General features: G+C 35.9%; 1 protein-coding gene across 2 annotated transcripts in view; it reads left to right on the top strand.

Moving 5' to 3' along the window:
* The window catches only part of DPP10 (dipeptidyl peptidase like 10), a 1,364,876-nt gene that overhangs the window by 1,011,256 nt on the left and 326,783 nt on the right, over nt 1–26,837 (top strand). For both annotated transcript variants that reach the window (XM_004773359.3, NM_001310171.1), the window contains 1 exon segment: nt 11,910–12,004. In XM_004773359.3, coding sequence (XP_004773416.2) covers nt 11,910–12,004 — 95 coding nt within the window.

The following is a 26,837-nucleotide window of genomic DNA, read 5'->3' as shown; positions in this document are numbered from 1 at the left end:
ATAAAGGAAATTTCTGAAGGAATTTTTACATGTGAAAGTAGCCTTACAGGATTGTGGGATTGGGCTAAGATTGCCTTTTGCCCTTAGCCAGATATTAACATCAAGGCAGCTGAGTGCCTAGAGGAATGTCATTCTGCCCATTTCAAGGACTTGTCAGTGGGCTGTAGGTAGTTTGAAAATTTAACAATTTCTCTTCTGCTTTTGTTTCCCACATCAACTGCAGTAGAATTTTAGACCTTTACTATCATGGAGCACATCAACTTTTATGTTCACTTTACATGAGATACTCAGTGAAGAGAAGGTTTGAATCTGTGTATGTCTTTCTTTTGCCTTCTGGCTTCAGTAGAGTGGACCACTCAAGCAGATCATTGATTATAGGAGTCTGAAGTTAAGAAGGCTTTTGGTAGACTCCTATAGGTTTTAACTGAAGAAAGTTGAGAACCAGTTACAACTTGGTACTTATGCTACTGTTATGCAAACAAACCTTCTGGTGACAAGAAATATTTGAAATTCTAGAGAGAGGTGTTCTATTTTCCTCTTGTGTGTGTGGGTTTTTTTTTTTTTTTTGCAAATAATCTAAAGAATGAAATGATCATCAGAAAATTGTTGCTATTCACATTTTAGCTACAAATCAGAAAGACATCATTTAGCTGAGTGGCCATCAACTGCTCCATTATTGAGTCTGGAAAGGGCTCTTTATTACAGGAAGTGCCATTCATTGGATTGACACTTCCATATGAATTAATGATGATTACTTACAATTATGAAGACTTTTAAATGAAGATGGCCTTTTTTCTGGTTACTTTTTAGGAAAATGCATTTATTTTGTACACCTAACTTAATCCTATTTACAAAGAATTCAAACCATTTTAAGCCAAGTATATGTCTAATGCCAGGTTAGAAAAAAAAATAAAACAAAACAAAACTCTTTAGAATATATGGATATTTGGAGGATCCAAAGAATGTTCTTCTAGTGACATTGCAATGATCAATATCTAAATCAACTTTTATAAATACAGGAAATAAAAAGTATGTCCTATGAATAAGGCAAACAATTAATAGTCTAGAGGTCAGCAAATTTTATCTTTAAGGGACCAGAGAGTAAATATTTCAGGCTTTGTGAACCATTGGGTCTGTTGCAGCTTTTCCCATCTACAGTTACAGTATGAAAGCATCCATAGACAAAGATAAATGAATAAATACCTAAATGTGGTTGTGGGCCAAATTTGGAGGGCCTGGGTTTGACCCCTAACCACAGCAAGAGTTTGTGGACCACTGCTGTAGCATACTAAACTAATTCTGTGTGTGTGTGTGTATGTGTGTGTGTGTGTGTGTGTGTATGTGTGTATATCTCCTTGAACAACCTATAGGTTAGATGTGCTGACACTCCATAGTCAAAAATGTGTATATAACATTTGACTCTCTAAAAACTTAAATCCTAGTAGCCTTAAATTGACTGAAAGATGTAATAATAACATAGTTAATTGACACTTCTTTTGTATTTTACATGCATTATATACTGTATTCTTTTTTTTTTTAAGATTTCATTTATTTGACAGACAGAGATCACAAGTAGGCAGAAAAGCAGGCAGAGAGAGAGAGAGGAGGAAGCAGGCTCCCTGCTGAGCAGAGAACCCAGTGCAGGGCTAGATCCTAGGACCCTGGGATCATGACCTGAGCCGAAGGCAGAGGCTTTAACCCACTGAGCACCCAGACACCTCAATATATGCTGTATTCTTAAAATAAAGTAAGCTAAAGAAAACAAAATGTTTTTAAGAACATCGTAAGAGAAAATGTTTATGGTACTTTACCGTATTTATTGAAAAATATCTGGAAATAAGTGGACCTGTGCAGTTCAAACCCTCGTTCACTTATCAACTGTATATACATAGTTTATTGATATGTATATATTATTATATAAAATTTGATATACATTATAAATTAAATTATTGTTAATATTAATATTAATAATTTATATTAATTTATAATACATAATATATAACTTAAATTTAATACCAGAATATTATTAAAGTAGGTTACCTAAATTTAGATTTCCAAAGTAGTGTTAAAAGAAAAATTATTCTGACACTTGCTAAAATAGTAAAGAGGACTTTATTTATGACTGTTATAATAGAGTTAAGACTATGGTGATGGGGGAGAGACTGAATTGAACTCTGAATACCACAAGAAACTGAAGATTTATCGCCAAAGAGCAGAGGTGGCAGGAGGGGAAAATTACTGGGAGGACATACTGAGGGTAGTGGATTCTTCCTATACTGGCCTGACAGGATTCTCATTAAATGCAAGGCCAAGTACTTAGATGTCACAGCTGGGGGTGAGGAGTTTGATCAGACATCAATGGTAGGGGTATTCTAACCAACCTAACTTAGCAGGATTCATGCTAAAGGCAGGCCAAGCTTAAGGACTAGTCAAGAAGAGCATTCTGAGGAGTCTTATTGAATTTTGGTCAAGGAGGGAGTCTTTGTCAGTGGTGCTAGATATATTTCTAAATAAAGTTGTAACAATGGAAAAAAAGGAGGAATATGAAAGTTAAAAGATTTAATCTTGTGGCAGAGAAAAAAATATTTCTTGGGATCCTTCAGTGGGATATATACTATACGTGTTATACATATACATATTATAGAATATAGAAGTTTCAAAGAGCTGAATGCTGGTTCCACCCCCAACCCTCCCAAGAAATACATCAAAGTAACAACTGAGGCTGTTGCTCACAATGGTCTAGGAGATGAAGGTCTTGACAGAGCAGTAATCAGCATATGGAAAGGAAGGAACCAAGGAGAGTGTGTATGATGTTTTGGGTATCTAGTTTGACAGGTCTCTCATTAGCAGTGTCAATTGGAACTGGGTGAGTTAGTGTTAAGAGTTTAAGACTGATGAATTCAAGGAGGTGAGAGTTTGGGAGATAGTAACATTCATTTGGTGGAGGTATGTATTGTTGTGAGAAAGATATTTACTTTAGTGGGCACTAGTTGAATAGTCTATTTTTCAAGTAAGTGAGTGATCAGAAAGTTCTGTAGGGGAGTTGGGGAGATGAAGTTATTTACAACCTCATCTTCCTGGCAAGAATTTCCTGAAATATTAGAGTCATATTAGTGCAGACAGTTGAATGGTAAACTCATGTTAATATAGATAGTAAGATGTGTGGGTGGGAATAGTTCCAGGTCTCAACATGAAATAGGCCTTTCCTTGGGTTTATAAAGTACTTGAAGACCCAACACGACATATCGAAACTAAATAAAAATAGATAGTAATTTTTTAATGAAGTGTATGATTAAATATTAAATGACTAACATACAAGTTCAGAAAAGAGATTGAGCGAGGACCTTAGAAGTGTTGGGTACTTAATGGTACTTGGAAAAAGACATAGAATTGGGGCAGGAACTGGGTAGTGGGTATCTTAAACAAAATAGAGTGAGAGTGATTGTAAATGTGAACCATTGTAAGTAATAGGTGATCTGGACTATTTTATAGGGCATCAGGTGATAATGACCGTGGGAATATATGTCGAAAGGTAGTGAGCAACCTGAGTGCCAGTCTTTCATTTTACACTTTATTAGTAGCAAGCCGTGAGTCTTTCTGGTACATATGACAAAAACACTTTGTTGTTTAGAATGTGTTAGGCTGTGTGATTGGAATAAACTGGAGGCTTACAGAGCATGTAGAGAACTACAACAATCTTCCCAGTGAAATGTAAAGAACAATATTAATATAGGAGGTGAAGAGATAATATATTATGGACTTTTAGGGAGGGTATAGCCATGAATATAAGGAGAGTAGTTTTAGCCTACTGACTTTTACATACCTGCAAGACATCTGTATGATCTAGCATAGAACTGAAAATACAAAACTAGCATCTGGTGGGGTCAGAACCTGAGTTAAAAGTTTTAAGAATCAATATAGGAAGGTGATGAAGGAGCAGGAGTTTGACTGAGGACAAAGCAAAAGATGGCACCTTGCACCCCCTCTCCACCCGCTCCCCTCCCCTGGGTAATATATGTGACAGTCCTCAGGCACCCCTGACTGCAATAAATGAGAAACAAAGAGTTAACTTGCAGAGATCACAATCCTGCAAAACAGGAGTCTCCTTTGCTTTACAAATGTCCTAGAGATTTACAACAAAGAAGCTATCTTAACAATAGCACAATTTCCAGAGGCAAATAACTCAGTTCCTCAAGCCCTAACACCCTCCTCCCCTCCATAAAACTGAAAAAGGCTGAGGTAGAAAGAAAGGTAAATAAGGTTAAGTTTCTTTTATACCTTACTCTCACTAATAAAGACCCTTGATAACAGGATTGTGACATTCCACCAGGAATCTCCCAACTATCATGATGTTAATGGCTTGCCAAAAGACAACAATGAACAAGCCACAAGACCTCTGGTATCCAGGCACCTTGTAGGCCCTCTTTAGCATATGAAAGCTCTATTGAAACCCCCCTTTTCCCTCACCTTCCTCCAACCACAGGGTACATAACCTGCCATCCCTCACAACCCAGGGCAGCAGCTCTTTCTCCCCACGGGTCCTGTCCCTGTGCTTTAATAAACCACCGTTTTGCACCAAAGATGTCTCAAGAATTCTTTCTTGGTCATTGGCTCCAGACCTCAGCCCACGGAACCTCACCTAGGTTCTCGAACTTCATCAGGAAGGTATGAGTCGAAAGGATGACTCAGACAATAGAAATTAAAAAGGAAGTAAATAAAGCTCAGAGTTGAGCTTGGAAGGATGTTTCCAGTGGGCAAGGAGCAGGTTAGGACGTACAGACATTTTTGAGGAAGTAATTCTAGAACAAAGCAATGGTTCAGAGTCAAGAAAGTCGATTTTGAAATCCTTGTGTTCATCATCATTATCACACAACGGCTCATCTAGCAAGGTAGGGAGTGAGCTTGGAGGAAGAGCACATTGGACTTGGCTGCTGCAGGTCTGTGGTAAAGGTTGGAAGTTTTCAAGTTTAGCAGAGTCAGGACAGCAGCTCACTTCAGGGTGATACTGATGAAGTTCTAGAACCTAGGTGAGGTTCAGTGGGCTGAGGTCCGGAGCCGATGACCAAGAAAGAATTCTTGAGACATCTTTGGTGCAAAATGGTGGTTTATTAAAGCACAGGGATAGGACCCGTGGGCAGGAAGAGCTGCTGCTCCTGGATGTGAGGGATGGCAGGTTATATACCTTGCAGTTGGGGGAAGGGGAGGGGAAGGGAGGTTTCAATGGAGTTTTCATATGTTAAAGAGGGCCTTCAAGGTGCCAGGAGGAGGCCTTGCCCTTGTGGCTTGATCAATGTCATCTTTAGGTTAGCCATTAACATTAAGATAGTTGGGAGATTCTTGGTGGGGTGTTATGATCCTGCTATTATTTACATTCCCTTCTAGCTCAGCCTCCTCCAGTTTATGGTGGGGAGGGAGACATTAGGGCTTCAGGAACTGAGAGTTATTTGCCTCTGGAAATTTGTGCTATTGATAAGGTAACCTCCCTGTTTAGATCTCTAGGACATCTGTAGAGCAAGGGAGATTCCTGTTCTGCAGGATTGTGATCTCTGCAAGTTAACTATTTATCGTTTTATGGCAGTCAGGGGTGCCTGAGGAATGCTACACATATTACGGAGGGGAGCGGGTGGAGAGGGGGTGCAAGGTACCAGGTTTTGCTCTGTCCTCAGCCAGCCTCCTGCTCCCTCATCAATATGGTGAAGAGCATTAAGACACACAGATGGGCATGGAAATCTTGGGTAGAAGGTTTATTGAGGCTTACTCTGAAAGGAAACAAAAAACCTGGGGGAGAGCAAAAGACCTGAATGGAGGTATTACCATCAGCGTCAGCATCTCATTATATTATTATTATTAATACAGAAAGTAAACATATAGACTCTGAAAAGCACAAGTAACTGGCAAGAAGTACCAGAAATCAAACCAGAAACAAAATTTAAGAGTTCAGAGAATAACAATTTGGCTACAAAACAGCTTTTTGCTTTGTAAAGGAGAAAGATTGCCTCATTCTAGAAGTCTGGAGAAAAAAGATGTATAGGGTGATATTTTGAGGTGGACAGGACAGTAATGCCATTTCTGATGTCCTTGCTTTTCACAGATAAATACGCAGAGCTTAGGGCTCTTTAAAATGTGAGGTTAGTTTTGCATAGTTGTGAGCAGTGTTTCAGCAGAAGTGAATGAGGGGCCTGCTGTGTTTCAAAGATAATTAGCTCACTATTCCAGACTTGCCCTTGTTATAGTTCACTAGTGATTAAATCTTAACTTGATATTTAATGAATTCTTTCAAAAAGTATTTAAGGTTTTTTCCTGTGATAATCACTTTGTTATTTTACTTAACTGTTTTTACTTTTTTTTTTTTCAGTTTATTGTTTGGGAATTAAAAATATATTGGATGCTATGGAGTTTTTATTTTAGATATAAAAAACAGATTAAAAAAAATAAAGGCCATAGTTGAATTAATATTTCCCAAATAACTGATTTGCTATGCTTTTTCTGCCAATCCTTGAAAACTCTCTTTGCAGATAGATGATAGATTTTGTTTTGGAAGTATTCAAACCAAATTATCATGTCAAAATTAAATGCATACTTAGATTATCAATCATAGTATCAGCAGGAAAACAAAGTACCATTATGATGTGGGAACAGAAGGCTGGCTGAGGACAAAGCAAAAGCTGACACCTTCCAACCTTCCCTCACCCCCACTCCTGGGTGGGACATATGTGACATTCTTTAGGGATCTCCCACCCATCTTCATGTTAATACCTTGCTATAGGGCAAAAAGACCTTGGCAATGGCAAGGCCTCTGGTCTGGTATCTTTGTAGGTCCTGTTTAGCATATGAAAGTTCTACTGAAACCTCCCTTTTCCTTACCTCCCCCCAATTCCATGGTACATACCTGCCACCTGTCACAACCCTGGGGCAGCAGCTCTTCCTGCCCACAGGTCCTGTCCCTGTGATTTAATAAACCACCATTTTGCACCAAAGATGTCTCAAGAATTCTTTCTTGGTCATCGGCTCTGGAACTCACCCCACGGAACCTCACTTACATTCTAAAACTTCATCAATTACACTGATGTGCATGGAAGGTGAATTTTACCTGCTGTTAGTTAACCTTAAGTATAACCTATTAACCAGAGTTGAGCTTATTACCTTTTGGTTCTGGTTGGTTGGATGTGGGGACGTAAGTGTAGGGCTAGGGAATCTGGGTCTGAGTGGTTAAGACAGGTCTTTTAATGTGAGAACCAGCTTAGATTTGGGCATATTTCATGATGTAGTAGCTTAGGATTGGTGGACAGAGACACAAGCATCTTGAGGTTAGTATTAAATAAACAGGTGTTTGATAAATAAGAAATTTGCTCCATCTCAAGAGCTTCTTATTCAGATAAATTAGTTTTCATTTAGTTCCTGAAAAAAATTGTTTGGATACTTTTACACTTATTTTCGTGGGCAAGAACTTGTAGTAACTCAAAATAATCATCTATGTTCTTAGTCCTGGACATATGGGGTGGACATAGAGGCCTTCGTTCTCGATTTCATTAGCAAAAACTGAACTGTTCTGTGAAGTTCTTTACTACCTGCTTTGTATGGAAGAGATAGAAAATAAAGGGTTACATTTACCTGAATGATCTTAACCTAAAATATACTTCTGTGTTTTTCCTTTCTTTAGACACATTAAGGAAAAGGGGATAGACAGAAATGACAGTAATAATGATCATCTAAGGAGACAGACACTAAAAATATATCTCGGAGCTCAGGGTTGAGAGGCTAGATGGTGATTCTTGTCACACCTTCTCATTTTAAAAAACTGACTGAATCAAATATGTGTTCGGGATAATTGACTCTTAACTTCCAATGAGCTGAAAAGGAAGAAAGATTATTTAATCAAAGCACTGTGTAGACATGCATAATACTGTATTTTAAGAATATTTCAAGTAACACCTAACTTAATCTTCCTGTGTTAATGCACTTTACTCATTGCTGTTGTTCACTCATATTTCATTACCTAATATTAAGCAAAATATGACATGACAATTTTGAAGTGTAGTTCCAGAAAGCAATTTATTAATGTAATAACAGGAGTATCGAAATGGGAGTTTCCACTAGTGAGTATAAATCAAACAGTAAAGTAAGATAAATATGAGACCCAGAAGACCACATTTTAAAGACCAGGAAAAAAAATTAAACAGAATTAATAAAGGCAGATATTAGAGGCTTTTAAAATAATTCAAGCAGAAATCTGTATTAAATTTTAAACTAGGGAATTACACTTGATTTGAAAAAAGTTTCTCCTTCTAATTCAACATAGTCTAATAGGAAAATTTGAAAGTGTGCAGATCTAAAGGTACTTATAAGTATCAAATCTGAATAGATTTTTCCAAGTCTAAATAATTATTCAGCAAAATGTTCTTTTAAAATATTAAATTTAGTTTTTATCTTCTCAAACAAGCTTCACTTCCTTTTACTTTGGTTCTAAGGGGAAAAAAAAATAGTTTTCCTTTTTCTACATCTGATACAATCCTCACTGACTTAGGATTTTCTCTTGCTGTGAGACTGGGGGGCCAAAGGTTACCATCCCTTCCATTGAAGATGAACCATGATTCATACTACAGATGCTCTCTGAGGTCATCTTCCCTAAGCTCACAGACTTCATCCCTGTTTAGAATTTGTTTTTTTTTTTTTTATGGTTTATTTATTTTTTTGACAGACAGGGATCACAAGGTGGCAGAGAGGCAGGCAGAGAGTGGGGGGGGGTGGTTAGACTCCCTGCTGAGCAGAGGGCCCAATGCGGGGCTCTGTCTCAGGACCCTGAGATCATGACCTGAGCCGAAGTCAGAGGCTTTAACCCTTTGATTGAGCCAGCTAGGTGCCCATCCCCAATCCCTGGTTAGAATTTTGCACCATGCTTGTCCTCTAGGCAAAGAACCACTCATTGATGGCCTTTAGCTTTATTTATTTTCACTGTGCAGTAGAAGGGGGAAAGCCCTTTATATCTTAATTTATAGTGAAAATATTATAAGGATGACTTGTTAAGACATGCTCTTTGGCTCTTCTTGCTAATCAATGATGGAAGTTTCCATCAATATCACGACGTGGTCCAGAATTGAGAATATCAAGAAAAATAACAGAAGTGTTGATTGAGGTTGGACTCTCTGTTCAAGGAGCATTAATTGAGAGCAGGAAGACAGAAGACCAGAATTAGTTGGCAAAACCAAATGAATAACACAAGTGACCAGTGTTGCTGTTGAGCTATGATCATAAATGCAGGATAGAAAAGAAAGGAGAGGAAAGGTATATAAATTGAAGTAAATATTTATTGTTTATGTGGAGCTGTTCTACATCACTAGAATAGACAACAGGTAAAATTAATGATAGTAGAACCCAGTTTATTTATAGCTGATGAAAGTTCAGAAGGTAATACAAGGCCTTATTTTAAATATCACATACGACTATCTTTCTGTCCAAACAGTCTGCTTCAGATGGTAACCTGAAATTCTTCCCTTGTCTCTTTTTCTCCTTTCTTAAAACACCTTTTGTTTTTCCTGATCCAACATGTCATTGTCCCCATTGAGCTCAAAAACTACTGGCTTCCTGTGCCATCCTTAACTTCAACAGGAGAGTCATATTAGATGCCCAGTCTTCTTAAATGAAAGAGGAATGAAAAAAGAAAAACAAATAATTTTCACTAGTATCGATCACTTCTCTTCATATAATTTCTAGGGATAGCTTTTTGTAATATTGAAATAACTAGAGAACACTTCAGAAAATCTTGTTTTTTGTGAAGTGTCAGACATTTCCATAAAATCTTCATAACCCACCATGCAGTACTTATTCACTATTACGCAAGTGAAGACATTTGGTTCTGAGAAATTGTATCTTAGTGGACCCAAACCATTTTAATATTGTCTTTCTTCTGGGGCACCTGTGTGGCTCAGTCGTTAAGTGTCTGCCTTCAGCTCAGGATGGGGATCAAGCCTCTCATTGGACTCCCTGCTCAGCAGGAGGCCTACTTCTTCCTCTCCCAGCTCCCCCTGCTTGTGTTCCCTCTTTTGCTCTTTCTCTCTCTGTCAAATCAATAAAAATCACCTTTCTTCTAAGAATAGGCAGAGCATTAGCAAGGTGCAATATCGTGTAAAAGTTTGGAATTGAGTAAAACTGGAAAGAATAATATCATTTAAAAAAAATGTCAAGTCCACTTTTATTTGGGGATCTTCCCTTTAACACACGAACATATACACATACATGTATGTCCAATATATAATATATTGTTTGTTACATGTTATATGTATGGAATTATACATATACATACATATATGTGTAATATACATATATGTATTATGTAATATATATTATATATTGATCAACTCCTTTGATGAAGCGAGTGATTTTTTTTTTAAGTTAGCAGATAAAAACTGATGACTACCTAGTGTTCCAGCCACTGTAATTCTTTACATTGGCATTATTACATTGGCATTACATTATTTATATCATTGTTAATAAATAATTGAATTTATTTGTCTTCAGACTGGGCATACCTCTCTTTGGGCCAAAAACGGTTGCTACTCCCTATCACTGGATGCATTCATATTTCTTTCATTTTGTTATTATCCAGCCTGAAAATATTTAGATCCTTTTATACCCATATTATTCATTTTGAAAAGGATAATTATATTTAATTAGATTATTTAGATGGTTTCCAACTCTCAGTCCTCAAAGAAGTATCAAATTTTACACATACCACCTATGCACATTCAGGGGAGTAGAAATAAGGTAGCATGCTTTCAGCAAAGATTGGGATATTTCTTTTATATTCATTTAGGAAAAAGAACATTGAATCTACTATGAATATTTAACTTGTTGATAATTTTCTCTAAGTTAGATGCTGTGAAAATGAATATATATTTATATTTAACTCCTGAGTATCCTCTCTGGGAGTTTTCCCTTATGTTGATACTTTAAGTGTGAGGAATTCTTCTTCTTCTTTTAAAAGATTTTATTTATTTATTTGAGAGAAAGAGACAGAGTGAGCATGAATGGGGGAGGAGCACAGGGAGGGAGAGAAGCAGGCTCCCCTGCTGAACAGGGAACCTTATGCAGGGCTAGATCCTGGGACCCTGAGATCATGACCTGAGTTGAAGTCAGATACTTGACCAACTGAGCTACCCAGGCATCCGTGAGGTATTCTTAAAATGATTTAATTTACTGACAAATGTGGCTGAATGGAACTAAAATATATATAAAAGTAACAACTGTCCAGAAACCATGCAATTATGTAAAATGAAGACATCAAAAAATAAACAAAACGAAGACAAAGTTGTTTTCCTAAAGTTGGCAAAGATGATACAGTGGCATGCTAACAGTCAAAGATTTTGATCTGTGGTCACATAAGCCAGATAAAACTGTCCGGGACAAAATTCCCAAACCTAATGAGAAAGGGTGGGGAGGAATCGAGGGATGATAAAACGGGAGGCGGGAAATGTCTACATGAGGGTGGTCCTGTAGGAGTAGCTTAAAATTGTGTGGAGTCCAGGTGAACTGGCAGCCCTTGTCAGTTTAACGGGATCATGAATCAGTAACAGTGCCTTGGAACCTAGAGGCGCTTCTTCCTCCCTTGTTTCCGTCTCAGAATAGGCAGCACATTTTCCATATTTTAATTAATTTTCAGTTGTTAAGCCAGAAACCTGTATGGCCTCTTTCACTAACCCTGTTTTCACCGCACAATAGACCATGTGCTTAGCCAGGCTTCCTGATCGTTAAAGAAGATTAATGTGAGCCAAGCACAAAAATTTGCTCAGGTTATTAAAGGGTAACAGTGATTGTTCTAAAGTGTCTGCTTATTATGTACATTTTCTCCTCTACAGTTTATTATATTACCTAGTCAATGTGTTTGTCAATTGTTAATATCTTTTTTGTTGCAGATACAGATGTGGTGTATAAAAGCGAGAATGGACATGTCATTAAGCTGAATATAGAAACAAATGCCACCACATTATTATTGGAAAACACAACTTTTGTAAGTAATGAAAAATTAATTACTTTATGCATCTCAGTATTGTTTAGAATGCTCTCAAGGTGCACATAACTTTATCCTTCTTTAGCTCCAGCACCTGCAAAACATTTCAGATAAAAAGTTAGAGCTTGGCATATCATGAGAATCAGTACATCTATTAAAAGGAAATGCCCATGTGACCATCTGCTTCATTTCTCCCCATTTATCTTCGTATCTCCCCTTTTTAGTCAAAGAGTAAATGTTTCCAAGAATAAAATTTCCCGAGAATATTTCTTCCAATATTTCCTATGTAAGATCACTCACATGAATGTCAAGATTTAAAAAAACAAATCTAACACAGGTTATCACAACCTTTTCTCCCACTCCCACTTCACTTTTCATTTTCTCTGACTTCTAATTTTGTTGTAGTTTTCTGGATCAAGCAGAAGGCAGACTTTCTAAAACTGGCTTTCTGCTGGGTTGATGTGTATTATGATTTAGGCTTCTATCATTTCCGTTTGACTTCTTCAGAACCACTGGTTAACCTGACAGTGTTAAAAGAAAGGCATTTATTGTGCTCTTACAAAAGAATATGAATTGTGTCTTTCTTGTAAACTCAGTCTTGTTAAAGTTGGATCTACCTATGATTGCCTACAGAGTGAGTGTTAATGAATTAACTTTTGCAGATATTCAAAATTTAGCTATCAAACATCACTGAAAAATAGTGTGCAGTTATTCGCTGACAGTTTTATATAACCAAAGGTTCAGTACATTGCCTATTAAATGACTTCATAGGATACAGAGAAAACATTCTTCAAGGCCTCAGAGGATTTTCCATGCAAATTAAATCGTGAGCGAATCATCAGCTCCTTTTTTTTTTTTTTTTTAAGATTTTATTTATTTATTTGACAGAGAGAGATTACAAGTAGGCAGAGAGGCAGGCAGAGAGAGAGAGGAGGAAGCAGGCTCCCTGCTGAGCAGAGAGCCCGATGCGGGACTCGATCCCAGGACCCTGAGATCATGACCTGAGCCGAAGGCAGCAGTTTAACCCACTGAGCCACCCAGGCGCCCCGACCTTTTTTTTTTTTTTATACTTATCTCTACTTGTACATTTGGAAGAGTCATGTAGACTTCATGTTTTTTATAGGATGGCCAGGTGGAAGAGATGGACTGGAAACTTCTGTTGTTTAGTGTTTTTACATATTAAGAAAATATAGTAATTGAAATCAGGAAGTGCTTATATAGTTACACATCTGTTAGGCTAAATTAAACCAAACAGTTAATGTATTTTAGTAATTAAAGCAACATCGAACAAGATAAGGGCATTTTTGTTTTTAAACTAATTGGTTAATTCACAGATATTAGAGAAACAGCTACTCTGAATGCAACCCTTTATAGCCCTCATAAAATGCCGAGAGTATAGAAGCCATATTGCTCGCTTTCTAAAAATATGGATTTCCTTGGGGCAAATAATACTAACCCTAATGAAAAAGTTTAATAAATAGTGTAGAGCAGAGTCTGTTATATCTTAATTGGATGGTCCTCAGGGTACTAGAGAAAAAGCTAAGGAATCATCACAGTATGGTGAAATCAACGGGAAAAAAAGCCCTCAGCGGAAGGACAGAAGGCAGAGAGCAGGGATTGGTAATGAGGAGAAGATACGCTCAAGATTTGCTGATTAAAGTCAGTATGATTGATTTTCAATAAAAATAGTTTGGGGGAATAAACTAAATCCATTTCTTTTATTTTTAATCATAAAGTATCATTTTTGAGGTGGAGTATGGTCCTTCAATGGCCAAGCATTTAAGTTAGGGGTAGACACTCAGTATATGATTATTCAGTTATGAGATTAATCCTTACTGATCATTCCTTTTATTCAGGTGAACGAGGTCTTCGCTGTGGTCACAGATTATGTATTTTTTTTTCAACATTTGGTCCTTACTTTTTAGCCTCTATGATACATCAAAAAATAAACAAAAACAGATAAAATCTTGTGGCTTTACTCCATGATCCCAGTTCTTTCGTTGGTCCCTCACACCAGCCCCAGCTCACCTCATTGTAGTTTCTCCATGTGCTGATTAATACCATTTTATCTTTGTGCATGTGTGCTTAATCTTTTTAAATCCTTTTGAGGTCTGTTTCTACTCTCTTCTATGTAGGCAATGACTCTTAATTACCACAGAGTCATATTTAGCAAATATTCTAATTTACTGATCTTTTAAGATTCATAGGTTCCCTAAAGACATTTATCTCACAACACAGATAATTAAGCAATCTATAAGTCCTAGCGGTGTCAGAATTCAGTGGCGGGGGGTGGGGCGGGTGCAGTGCACGGATAAGGGATTGGAGTGTGGCATATATTTGCAACCAGTTAACTCAAAACTGTAAAAAATGAAAAATGCAAATACCATGATTCCACATCTCTTCAGGAGAACTCATTTAATAATTTCCTCCCCACTCCAAGACAGAATTATTAAACGTAGTTGTGTTTTCAAAGCTCATGCTAGGCTAAAGTTTGGATTTATTTTCTCTTGAAGGCCATTCTGTAAGTAAAAATCTTTTACTGGAGCATAAGAATTTTATTCGTACTTCAGGTTTTTCATTGAGCAATTATCAGTATTTTAATTAGAATCATAATTAATTGACTAAGATCACTATGAAAGCTTTGTAATAAAAGTGCCAAGTCAATTAAGAAAATAAACAAATTATTGATAGAAATGTGATACCATAATAGCCTATTATTTGATAGGACATATTTTTCTAAGATGCGACAGTTTATTTTAAAAAATAAGATAACACCACATTGTCATTTCCCCTTTTAAAAACATTTTAAATATGAATAGTGGGTAATTTTAGCTATGTAATCATGTTTAGCAGACTCTATGAGAAACAGTAATGTTGGACATGGCTGTCAAAACTAAAACAGAAGTAAATCATTTTCCTGAAATAATTGTCCTAAGGCTTCTTTTGGATTCCAGATAGGTGGATTTCTAATGAAGGAGGAAATTAAAGGGTATATAACTTTTTGAAGAAGAGTTATGCAAAAGAAGTGCTTTAGCCCCAAAACTGCTCTTAATCATTTTTAAGTGTTTGAAAATGTTATCTCTTAAAGCCAGAACTATTTCAAACGAAACCTCATTCACAGTGACATAATGAGGAAATGTTTCATAAGTAATAGTTGTATGTACTCCTTTTACTGTCAGTAAATTGGATATCACCAGTGGTCCTAGCAGAAAACACCAGCAGCCATAAACAGTTCTATCAAATCACTTTTGGAAATAAGAAAGGAATTGGAAAAGGGGTGTCTAATGCACTTATATGGAAATGGGTGACTGATGGATAAGAGTCTCATGTCTTTTTGATTCTGAATATCTTGCAAGCTTTTAAAAACATGCTATAAATATAGCCCAAAACAGAGGGAAGAGATTCATATTTGGCAGTAGAATAATTCCAGGGAAAATGTTAGCTACACATTTTGGGGGCCTAGCTATCTTTTTATAGGACATTCCAAGATAGTAAGTTTGATTAGAACTACAGAGTATTTATTGACTTAGACCTAGAGATAGCATCTGTTGCCTTGCATGCCATCATTATATTTTTATTTGTTTATTTTTTAATTTGTTCTGCTACTGGGTATGTGGGGGTGGAGGGAATAGATCCAACTCTATTTTACCATCAGGATATCAAGGAACTTATTTTCTGATTCATGTTTAAGGAAATCAATGCCCTATGGAAAAAAATTTCTATAGTACCAAGAAATACCTATTAGATAGAGTCACCCACAACTTCATGTCTTAAAATTTGAAATAAAGACAAGGAAGGCATTTTTGATGAGCCCTCGGTATTGTATATAAGATGAATCACTAAATTCTATACCTGAAACTATAGATAAAACAGTGAAAATATTACACTGTATGTTAACTAATTGGAATTTACATAAAAAACTCAGAAAAAAATTGAACTACAGAAATGTTATTAGGAAGTTCTGACTGGCCATCTGGCTTTACATGTTGGCTATAATCGTGGAGTATTTGCTTGTTTGTTTGTTTTTTAAGATATGGCTTTGACAGTATGTATATGTTGGTATCCTCATAGTGAATGATATCAATAGGGTAACAATACTGATTGGCCAATGAAGTCACAGGAACTACACACTTACACAGTTGCTGTGTACACAGTACTGTTTCTTTAGACCCATGGTTCCCAGACCCGGGTATTTTGCCATCAGAGTTAATTGGCAACTCTGGAGACACTGTTGGTAGTTAGCGCTGGAGGTGGGGAGTGTGTCATGGCACTCCCAATGGTCAAGAGAGCTCCTTACCACAACAACAAAGTGACCTAGCTGAAAGTGTTAGTAGGGCCAAATTTACAAAATCCAGTTCAAGGCAGGGATACCAAGGAAACCATGAGATGATTCAAAGGTAGTTTTTTCAAGGTGAGATCAAAACAATGGTTCTTTTTGTCACAGATTTTAATCTGAAGCTTTCAGCTTCTTTTTCTTGAGACACGTTTCTTCTTTTTATGGATAGATCTGGGAAGAAGACCAGCAGGCATGAATATAATCACATGCCCTTCAGTATTTTTCTTTGGCTAGTGCAGAGTACAAGCTAAAAGTATGACCCCAGTTTTCTTAGGTTTTCTGGGGATACCTCTAATAGAGACATTTTATTGTTGTTCAAGCAAGTTGGTATCACTTACTGGCTATTGCCAGCTCCTTTGACCAAGAAATGAGTGATTTTCTTTAAGCTTAGAAGATAAAACTGATGACTACTTGGTGTTTCGGGCAGTGTAATTCTTTACTTTAACAATATATTACTTGTATCGTGTTTATAAATAATTGAATTTATTTGTCTTCAGACTGGGCATACCTCTCTTCTACCCTGTAACTTCTCCCTACCATTGGATACATTCATACTTCTGTCATTTTTTAAAATTAAAAATATTTATTGAAAATATTTAGATTCCTTTACACCCATAGTATTCATTTTAAAAAAGATCATTATATTTAATTAGACTGTTTAGATAATTTCCATCTCTTAGTCCTCAAAGAAGTATCAAACTTTATACATACCATCTCTGCACATTCAAGAGAACAGAAATAATGTAACATTTTTCAGAAAAGATTGGAATATTTCTTTTATATTCACTTAGGAAAGAGGACTTTGAGTCGGCTATGAATATTTAGTTTGTTTAAAATTTTCTTTAAGTTGAATGAATGTGAAAATGAATTCTTGCATGGTTTTAAAAGTGACGGTTGTCAAAACAGAAAAATTAGAAAGAAAAATTTTGGTCCTCACCCTGGAAGTCTCCTCAAGAACAAATTCAAAATGTGAGAACAGATACTCTTACCTCCAGATGTTTGTGAGTATGACATGATTACTCTAAAATTCGTACAGTTATTCATGCAGTTCCACACAGGTGAGAAAGACTAAGAGAGACCCCTACATAGTCTATTTCACCCTTAATTAGCTCTGTGAATGATCCAGGATACAGGTGTTACAAACACACTTACTCACTGGGATCCAGTACCTTGGATGGTAAAGCCGCTGCCTTTGGCTCAGGTCATGATCTCAGGGTCCTGGGATCGAGTCCCGCATCGGGCTCTTTGCTCAGCAGGGAGCCTGCTTCCCTGTCTCTCTCTCTCTCTGCCTACCTCTTTGTCTACTTGTGATTTCTCTATATAAAATAAATAAATAAAATCTTTAAAAAAAATTTAAAAAAAACTATATCTATAGCTTTTTTGTTATGAGGATTCTTAAATGTTATTCTTGACAGAAACCGAAATTTCCTAAATAATATATCTAAAAGTCTCCTTTGTATAGAGTAAAATACCACTTCTTACTAAACTCACTTATTTAACCCTTTGAAAAAGAGCTTGTTTCAATTATATCCAATATATCCTCTTAAATATGTGCAATGAAATTTTACAATTCCAGATTTACTTCTTTAAAGATTCTTATTAGTATCCCTGGGGCTGGGGGGTATAAATTATTTTGGTGTGTGCCAGATAGGATGAGAACCTAGCTGGAAACCAGATTTATTGCAATTATATAACAATTATTTTGTAATTCAGCTTCCTGAGAGGTCAATGCTCTGAATTGTATCTAGGACCAATCAGCCTGTTTTGAGTAGTTTGAGGCTCTGGTTATATGCCCTTGACCATCTGATGAATATTTCTGCCTTTCATTTTCTTTCAGAAGTATTTTATATTTGGCTACCTCCTAGTTATGAAAAGCCAATTAGACATTTTAAAAAATATTAATAATGAAATACCCAGATTCTTCTATTAATTCATGGTGGAATTTGAGCAAGAATAATGCACTTTAAGAGACCTTTGAAGGTTTTCAAGTTGATGATACTGGGATTTTCTTCCTTTTCTTTCTTCTTCTTTTTTTTTTCTTTGAGTTTCAGAGTTTCCAAATACGTTGGTCTGTGCAGCTTTGTTAATGGAGAACTATGCATTTAGCAGAACTTTGTAACCATTTATAGTAAAGTGTACAGGTATTTTCCTAGTACACTGTGAATATAATAAATCAGTATTTTGGTTTGTTTATGGAACATAATGTAGGGCATTCTGCATTCAGCAAACATTAAGCGATAATGGCAGCCCATTACAGAGCTAGAAAGCATTCTCCCTGTCTTCCACTTCAGTTTCAATAAAAAGAAACTGAGACCCAGAGAAATAAAGTGACTTGCTCAATGCTTCTAGCAGATTCTTAAGCCTAGAATATAAATTCCTTGACTCTTAGTCTGATGTTGCTTCTAATATACCTAGGTGAGTCTTTCATTCAAAATCCCTTTTAAGGAAAATGCAAAATAAATTAAAATTCCTTAATATTTTTGTATAAGAAGTTTCTATAAGTATTTATGTATTTATTATACAAAACTTTTACAAAAGATACTTGAATTAAATATATATGTTTATATGTGTGTGTGTGTTTTACCATCAACTAATCAGTAAGAAAGCAGTAGACATTGAGTGGAAAAGCACTGGATACTGAATGGACAAGAAAAAAAAAATAAAAGGAAAATTTGCTTTAAATTATTTCAGTTGTCTTAGCTTGGCTGAAGTCACCATATTTGTTTTTAGCATATTTTGGATTTTTGGTGACTCTCCTATGTTATCATTCTTTCCATGCAATTATTTTCAGTTCTTTTGGAAGTGCTGCCTATGTAAACAAAGAGAAATAACCTTGTCTGCATTATACACACACACACATACACACACACACACACACACACGCACACACATGCACATACTAAGCTACTTACCACTCTGCTTTCTTCTCTTTTATCCTTTGATGAATGTGTCTGAAAGAATCTAGTCTACATTTGAGATTCTTCCTTGTCTTAAGAGTTTACAGGAATTTTTCTCGCTCTCTGTTTTTATAATGTTGCTTCATCATTGTTAAAATGACTCATTGTGTCTTAATTTATTAATTCACTTGCCAACAAATTATTGAGCCCCTCCTATGTATCAGATAAGAATCCAGGTTCTGGGGATACATGTTGAATAAGGCAGCCTTGTCAAATTGAAAAGAAGTACTCAAGTTCAAATACAAGCAATTGCAACTGGCATTAAGCCCTTGGTGGGGGGGGGGGACATGGAGTGAAGATTAGCAAAAAGGATCAAGTGTCCAGGAAAGGTGCACTGTGGAGGCAACATTCCAAGACCATGTTGAAGAGTTTTGCAGGCTCAAAGAAGAAGAGTTACAAAGAACCTTAGGTGGGAACTGTATAGATCTATTTTCTATTTAAGTAATGGGGAATATAGAAAATGGTGCTGGATGAACCCACTGGAATAATTAAAAAAAAAATATGGTTTCTAGGCTGATTTTGTTTTATAAGCGATAGGCACACTTTAAAGAAAGTGGTGATATCTGAGTCACTTTTAATTTTTTTAATTTTTATTTTTAAAAAATATTTTATTTACTTGACAGAAAGAGATCACAAGTAGGCAGAGAGGCAGGCAGAGAAAGAGAGAGGGAAGCAGGCTCCCCGCTGAGCAGAGAGCCTGATGTGGGGCTCGATCCCAGGGCCCTGAGATCATGATCCAAGCTGAAGGCAGAGGCTTAACCCACTGAGCCACTCAGGCACCCCTTCTGAGTCACATTTTAAATAACACTCTGCTATGTAAGGAATATATTCTAGAAATATTAAAGCAGGAATCATAAGATCACGTTAAAGGCTACAGCAATGGTATTTATGCCAATGAGAGAAGATTCAGGGCTTGAACTAGAATGGACTAACAGAAAAGAGGCAAAGTATGTAGATCAAGGATTTCTTTGAGAATAGAGCAGACAGGTCTTTGTCTAATTGCTTTGTATCTTTCAGAAATGGAGGAATCACCATTCTGTCTTAAGTCTTTAAATGGCATTAAGTCATCAATTCTATTTTAATGTTTTCAACAAATCTTGACATTAGAATCTAGTTAGTGTTCAGTTGTTATATGTGTGTTTATATTTGTTTTTTGTATATAACAGTATAGTAAAGTAGTTTTTGTGTCTTGGTCAAAAAGAATTTGTGGCAAAATTAGGAAGTTTACATAGAATATACAAATTCAATCCATCATCTCCTGGATGTTAAAAATGAATGTTTTTTTTTAACCGTTTTTATTTTATTTTATTTTATTTTTTAATTAATTTATTTTCAGAAAAACAGTATTCATTATTTTTGCACCACACCCAGTGCTCCATGCAATCCGTGCCCTCTATAATACCCATCACCTGGTACCCCAACCTCCCACCCCCCCGCCACTTCAAACCTCTCAGATTGTTTTTCAGAGTCCATAGTCTCTCATGATTCACCTCCCCTTTCAATTTACCCCAACTCCTTCTCCAACACCCCTTGTCCTCCATGATATTTGTTATGCCCCACAAATAAGTGAAACCATATGATAATTGACTCTCTCTGCTTGACTTATTTCACCCAGCATAATCTCTTCCAGTCCCATCCATGTTGCTACAAAAGTTGGATATTCGTCCTTTCTGATGGAGGCATAATACTCCATAGTGTATATGGATCACATTTTCCTTATCCATTCATCCGTTGAAGGGCATCTTGGTTCTTTCCATAGTTTGGCGACCGTGGCCATTGCTACTGTAAACATTGGGGTACAGATGGCCCTTCTCTTCATTACATCTGTATCTTTGGGGTAAATACCCAGGAATGCAATTGCAGGGTCATAGGGAAGTTCTATTTTTAATTTCTTGAGGAATCTCCACACTGTTCTCCAAAGAGGCTGCACCAACTTGCATTCCCACCAACAGTGGAAGAGGGTTCCCCTTTCTCCACTTTCTCTCCAACACATGTTCTTTCCTGTTTTGTTAATTTTGGCCATTCTAACTGGTGTAAGGTGATATCTCAATGTGCTTTTAATTTGAATCTCACTGAGGGCTAGTGATGATGAACATTTTTTCATGTGTCTGATAGCCATTTGTATGTCTTGATTGGAGAAGTGTCTGTTCATATCTTCTTCCCATTTTTTGATATGTTTGCCTGTTTCGTGTGTATTGAGTTTGAGGAGTTCATTATAGATCCTGGATATCAACCATTAAAACTGGACAATTTTTTAATTTTAATTTTTTATTTTTTATTAACATATAATGTATTATTAGCCCCAGGGGTACAGGTCTATGAATCACCAGGTTTATACACTTCATAGCACTCACCATAGCACATACCCTCTCTAATGTCCATAACCCCACCATCCTCTCCCTTCCCCACCCCTGGCAACCCTCAGTTTGTTTTGTGAGATTAAGACATAAGAGTCTCTTATGGCTTGTCTCTCTCCCAATCCCATCTTGTTTCATTTTTTCCTTCCCTACCCCCCAAACTCCCCCATGTTGTCTCTCAAATTCTTCATATCAGGGAGATCATATAATTTTCTTTCCCTGACTGACTTATTTCACTCTAGTTAAAAATGGACTATTTTTTAAAAGCGTACTATTTTAATTATAGTTGATTGGACCACTCAGTACTTTTTTAAAGATTTCATTTAAATTCCTATTAGCATATAATATATTAGTTTCAGATGTACAGTAGAGTGATTCAACACTCCCATACAACACCCAGTGCTCGTCACAACAAGTGCACTCCTTAATCCCTATTGCCTATTTACCCATCATGCCACACAGCTTTCCTCTGGTAACCATCAGTTTGTTCTCTATAGTTGAGTCTGTTTCTTGGTTTGCTTCCTTCTCTCCTTTCCCCGCGCCCCTTTGCTCATTTGCTTTGTTTCTTAAATTCCACATATGTGTGAAGTCCTGTGGTATTTTTCTCTGACGTATTTCGCTTAACATAATACTCTAGCTCCACCCATGTTGTGGCAAATGGCAAGATTTCATTCTTTTTTATGAATGAATAATATTCCATTGTATATACACACCACATCCTCTTCATCCTTTCATCAACCAGTGGACACTTGGACTGTTTCCATAATTTGACTATTGTATATAATGCTGCTATAAACATTGGGATGCATTTGAATGACTATTTTTGTGTTCTTTGGGTAAATACCTAGTAGTGTGGCTCTTGGATCAGAGGGTGGTTCTATTTTTATTTTTTGAAGAACTTCCATGTTGTTTTCCAGAGTGGCTGTAACAGTTGCATTCCCACCAACAATGCAAAAGTGTTTCCCTTGTCCACATCTTCCCCAACACCTCATGTTTCTTGTGTTACTGATTTTAGTCATTCTGATATGATGTGATGTGACAGCTCATTACAGATTTGATTACATTGAACATCTTTCCTTGTGTCTATTGGCCATCTGAATGTCTTCTTTGGATATATGTCTATTTGGCGTGTTCTGTCTATTTTTAAACTGGATTATTCATTTTGGGGTATTGAGTTGTATAATTTCTTTATATATTTTAGATGTTAACCCTTTATCAGATATTTCATTTGCAAATATATTCTCCCATTTCATAGCTTGCCTTTACTTTTGTTGATCATGTCCTTTGCTCTGCAAAAGATTTTTATTTTGGTGACATCCCAGTGGTTTATTTTTGCTTTTATTTCCCTTATCTCAGGAGAAGTGTCTAGAAAGAAGTTGCTACAACCGATGTAAAAGAGGTTACTGCCTGTGTTCTCTTCTAGGATTCTTATGGTTTCATGTTTTACATTTAGGTCTTAAATATATTTTGAATTTGTTTTTGTGTATGGTGTTAAGAAAGTGGACCAGTTTCATTCTTTTGCATATTGCTGTCTGGTTTTCCCAACACCATTTGTTGCAGAGACTATCTTTTCCCTGTTACATGTGCTTCCTGCTTTGTTGAAAATTAATTGATCATATAGTTGTGGGTTCATTCTTGAGTTTTCTATTCTGTTCTGTTGATCTATGTGCCTACTATTTTTGTGCCAGTTCCATACTATTTGGTTATTACAGCTTTGTGTATAATTTGAGATCTGAAATTGTGATGTCTCCAGCTTTGCTTTTCTTTTTAAAGTTTGCTTTGACTGCCTGGGATCTGTTGTGGTCCCATACAAGTTTTAGGATTGTTTGTTTTAGCTCTCTGAAAAAATGCTGTGGGTATTTTGATGGGAATTGCATTAAGTGTGTTGATCGCTTTGAGTGGTACAGACATTGTAACAATTTTTTTTTTCTTCTGATCCATGATAATGGAATGTTTTTCCATTTCTTTGTGTCATCTTCAATTTCTTCTATCAGTGTTTTAGTTTTCAGAGTACATGCCTTTGACCTTTTTGGTTAGGTTTATTCCTACGTATCTTACGGTGTTTGGTGCAGTTGTAAATGGGGTTGATTTCTTAATTTCTCTTTCTGCTGGTTCATTATTGGTGTATAGGAATGCAACAGATTTCTGTATACTGATTTTGTATCCTGTACCTTTACTGAATTTATGTATCAGTTCCAGCAGTTTTTTTGTGTTGTCTTTTGGGTTTTCTATAGAGAATATCAGGTTCCTTGATTGAAATGTTAAATAAAACTTTAATTTCAAAAGAGTGAAATAGATGGTTGCCATAATTAATGAAGCTGTATTGATTTAGAAATCCAGAAATATGTAAGCTATTCAAAGATAAATTTTAATATTTTGATTAAGCTATGATGATACATTTTTATACCTTTCATTAAACTTCTTACTAGTTTATGAATATCTGAAGAGAAGAGGCCAACCAGGACTTACTCAGTATTATATTTTCAGTGACTAGAACAATGATGGCATAGCCCTAAGTAGACATTTAGTACACATTTTTTTAATTAATCAGATTAATTTCTTTTTCAACATAGTATCATTTATGTAAATATTTGATTCACAGTTGTCCATGAAAGAATGTAGGAGAAAAATGAAATTTAATTAACGCTCTTAAAATTTGAATCATCTGCAAAAAGGATAATTTATAAGCCAAAATAATAATTTTCCCCACTCACTAAAAGTGTGAGCCCATCCGATTGCAAGCAAGTAAAAAGATCTTTTAATTTTTGAAATGAAAGTATTTATTTCAAGCAAAGACTGAAAGACAGGAAACAGTTACTTGATTTTTTGCAACATATTTTTGTTATTTTGGCACATTGTTAATTCATGGGATATCTAAAATATATATATGTACAAGAAGCTTTATTTCATCCTCCAATCTATTCATCTCTTATTAGACAATGAAAGAAATGTCTCTTCCACATTAGTTTCAGGAAAATCTAGTCATCTCTTAATTAATGACATATGATAAGTGAAATATGACTCCTATAATTATTTTTTTTCTAACTTTTGGCTAATGGGAAAAGTAGAGCTGAATTAAAATATAATTTTAACAATTGGGAAAGAAATTAAACCATGGAAATATCACTAAAACATATGACTTCATCACAGTACTCTTCAATTTCTTTTTTTTTTTTTTTCCCTAATTTCCTCCCCTTCCTCTTCTTCTTCCCCACCCCGACTCTCCTGAGTGTATGTGTGTCTTGGGGGGAGTGCGTGTTTGTAACAGCTTTTTTGAGAGATACTTTACATACCATAATTTTTACCATTTGAAATGTACAGTTCATTGTTTTTAATATACTCTCAGAGTTGTGTAACCATCATGACAGCCTAATTTTGGAATTTTCTTCAGCTGTCCCTAAAGTAACCTCTACACACTAGCAGTCCTTTTCCTGAGCTCTCCCTCTGTGTCTTCCTGCAACTATGAGTCTACTTCGTATCTCTGCAGATTTGTGTATTCTATACATTTCAAGTAAATGAAATACACAGTATGTGGTCTTTTATGAGTACTTTCACTTAGTATAATAAGTCAGAGTTTATTTATGTTTTAGGATATATCAATACTTCATTCTTTTTTGTTGTTAATAGTATTCCATTGCATGATATGCTACTTTTGTTTATCCACTCATTAGTTAATGGACATTTGAATTGGTTCTTTCTTTTTTGATGGTTAAGAGGAGGGTCAGAGGGAGAGGGAAAGACGGAACCCTAAGCAGGCTACAAGCCCAGCACAGAGTCTGACTCAAGGCTTAATCTCACAACCCTAAGATCATATCTTGAGCCAAAATCAAGAGTCTGATACTTAACTCACTTAGCCACTCAGGTCCCCTCAATAGGTTAGGTTCATTTTGAGGTTATTATGGATAATACTTCTGCGAACATTTGTATGCGAGTTTTGTATAAGCACATATTTTCATTGTCCTTGACATACTTCCACTATTGAAGAGTGTAATTCTGGGTCATATGGTAACTCATTGTTTAGTCTTTTGAAGAACTATGAAATACTTTCCAAAGTGGTTGCAGCTATTTACCTTTTCACTAGCAGTATAAGAGGAACCAGATTTCTTCACATCTTTGTCAATGCTTCTTCCTGTCTTTTTTACTGAAGCCATTTTAATGTGTGAGAAGTGGCATATCACTGTGGCTTTGATTCGCATTCCTTCACTTACTAATGATGTTGAGCATGTTTTCATGTGCTTATTGGCCATTTGAATATCCTTAGAGATATTTCTGTTAAAATCCATTGCCCATTTTTTTAACTAGACTGTCTTTTCACTGCTAAATTTTAAGTGTCTATTTATATATGCAAAATACAAGTTCCTTGTCATATATGAAATTTGCAAATCATTTCTTGCAGGTGTAATCTTTTACTTTCTGAGTGATATCCTTTGATGAACAAAAGATTTTAAGTTCAATGAAATAAAATATATTTTTCTTTTGTCTTAACATCCTTTATTGTTAATCTAAGAAACTATTGCTTAACCTAATACCATAAAGATATACCACTGTGTTTTTGCCTAAAATATAATTTGGGGGCACTGGGTGGCTCAGTCAGTTAATCATCTGCCTTTGGTTCAGGTCATAATTCCAGGATCCTGGGATCAAGTCCTGCATTAGTGGGGAGTCTGCTTCTCCATCTTCCTCTGCCACTCCCCCTTCTTGTGCTCCCTTGCTCTCTGTCAAATAAACAGTAAAAATCTTTAAAAAAAATTATAATTTTTTCTTATGTTTAGTTCTGTGGTTTGTTTTGAGTTACCTTTGCATATGATGTGAAGTAGGGTATCCAAATTCATTCTTTTGCATGTGGGTAATCACTTGTCCATGCAACATTGTTTGAAAAGACTATTCACATTCAATGGTTTTAGCACCCGTATAACATATTAGTTGACCACAATGTATAGATTTATTTCTGGACTCTCTATTATATTAATTTATATCTTTATGCCATTATCACAGTCTTGATTACTGTAGCTTTGTGATAAGTTTTGTGACTTCAAATCAGGATGTGTGAGTACCTGATCTTTATTCTTCTTCAAGATTATTTTGAATATTCAGAATCCCTTTCATTTCAGATGAATTTTAAGGTCAGCCCATAAATTAACACATGGTCTATCCCTAGAGAGTGTTTCATATGAATTTTAAGG

Source organism: Mustela putorius, unplaced genomic scaffold, assembly GCF_011764305.1.
Source record: "Mustela putorius furo isolate JIRA1106 unplaced genomic scaffold, ASM1176430v1.1 tig00003867_pilon_pilon_pilon, whole genome shotgun sequence".
Taxonomy (NCBI): Eukaryota; Metazoa; Chordata; class Mammalia; order Carnivora; family Mustelidae; genus Mustela; species Mustela putorius.
Note: the sequence above shows the minus strand (reverse complement) of the source record. Positions and strands in the feature narration are given on the sequence as shown.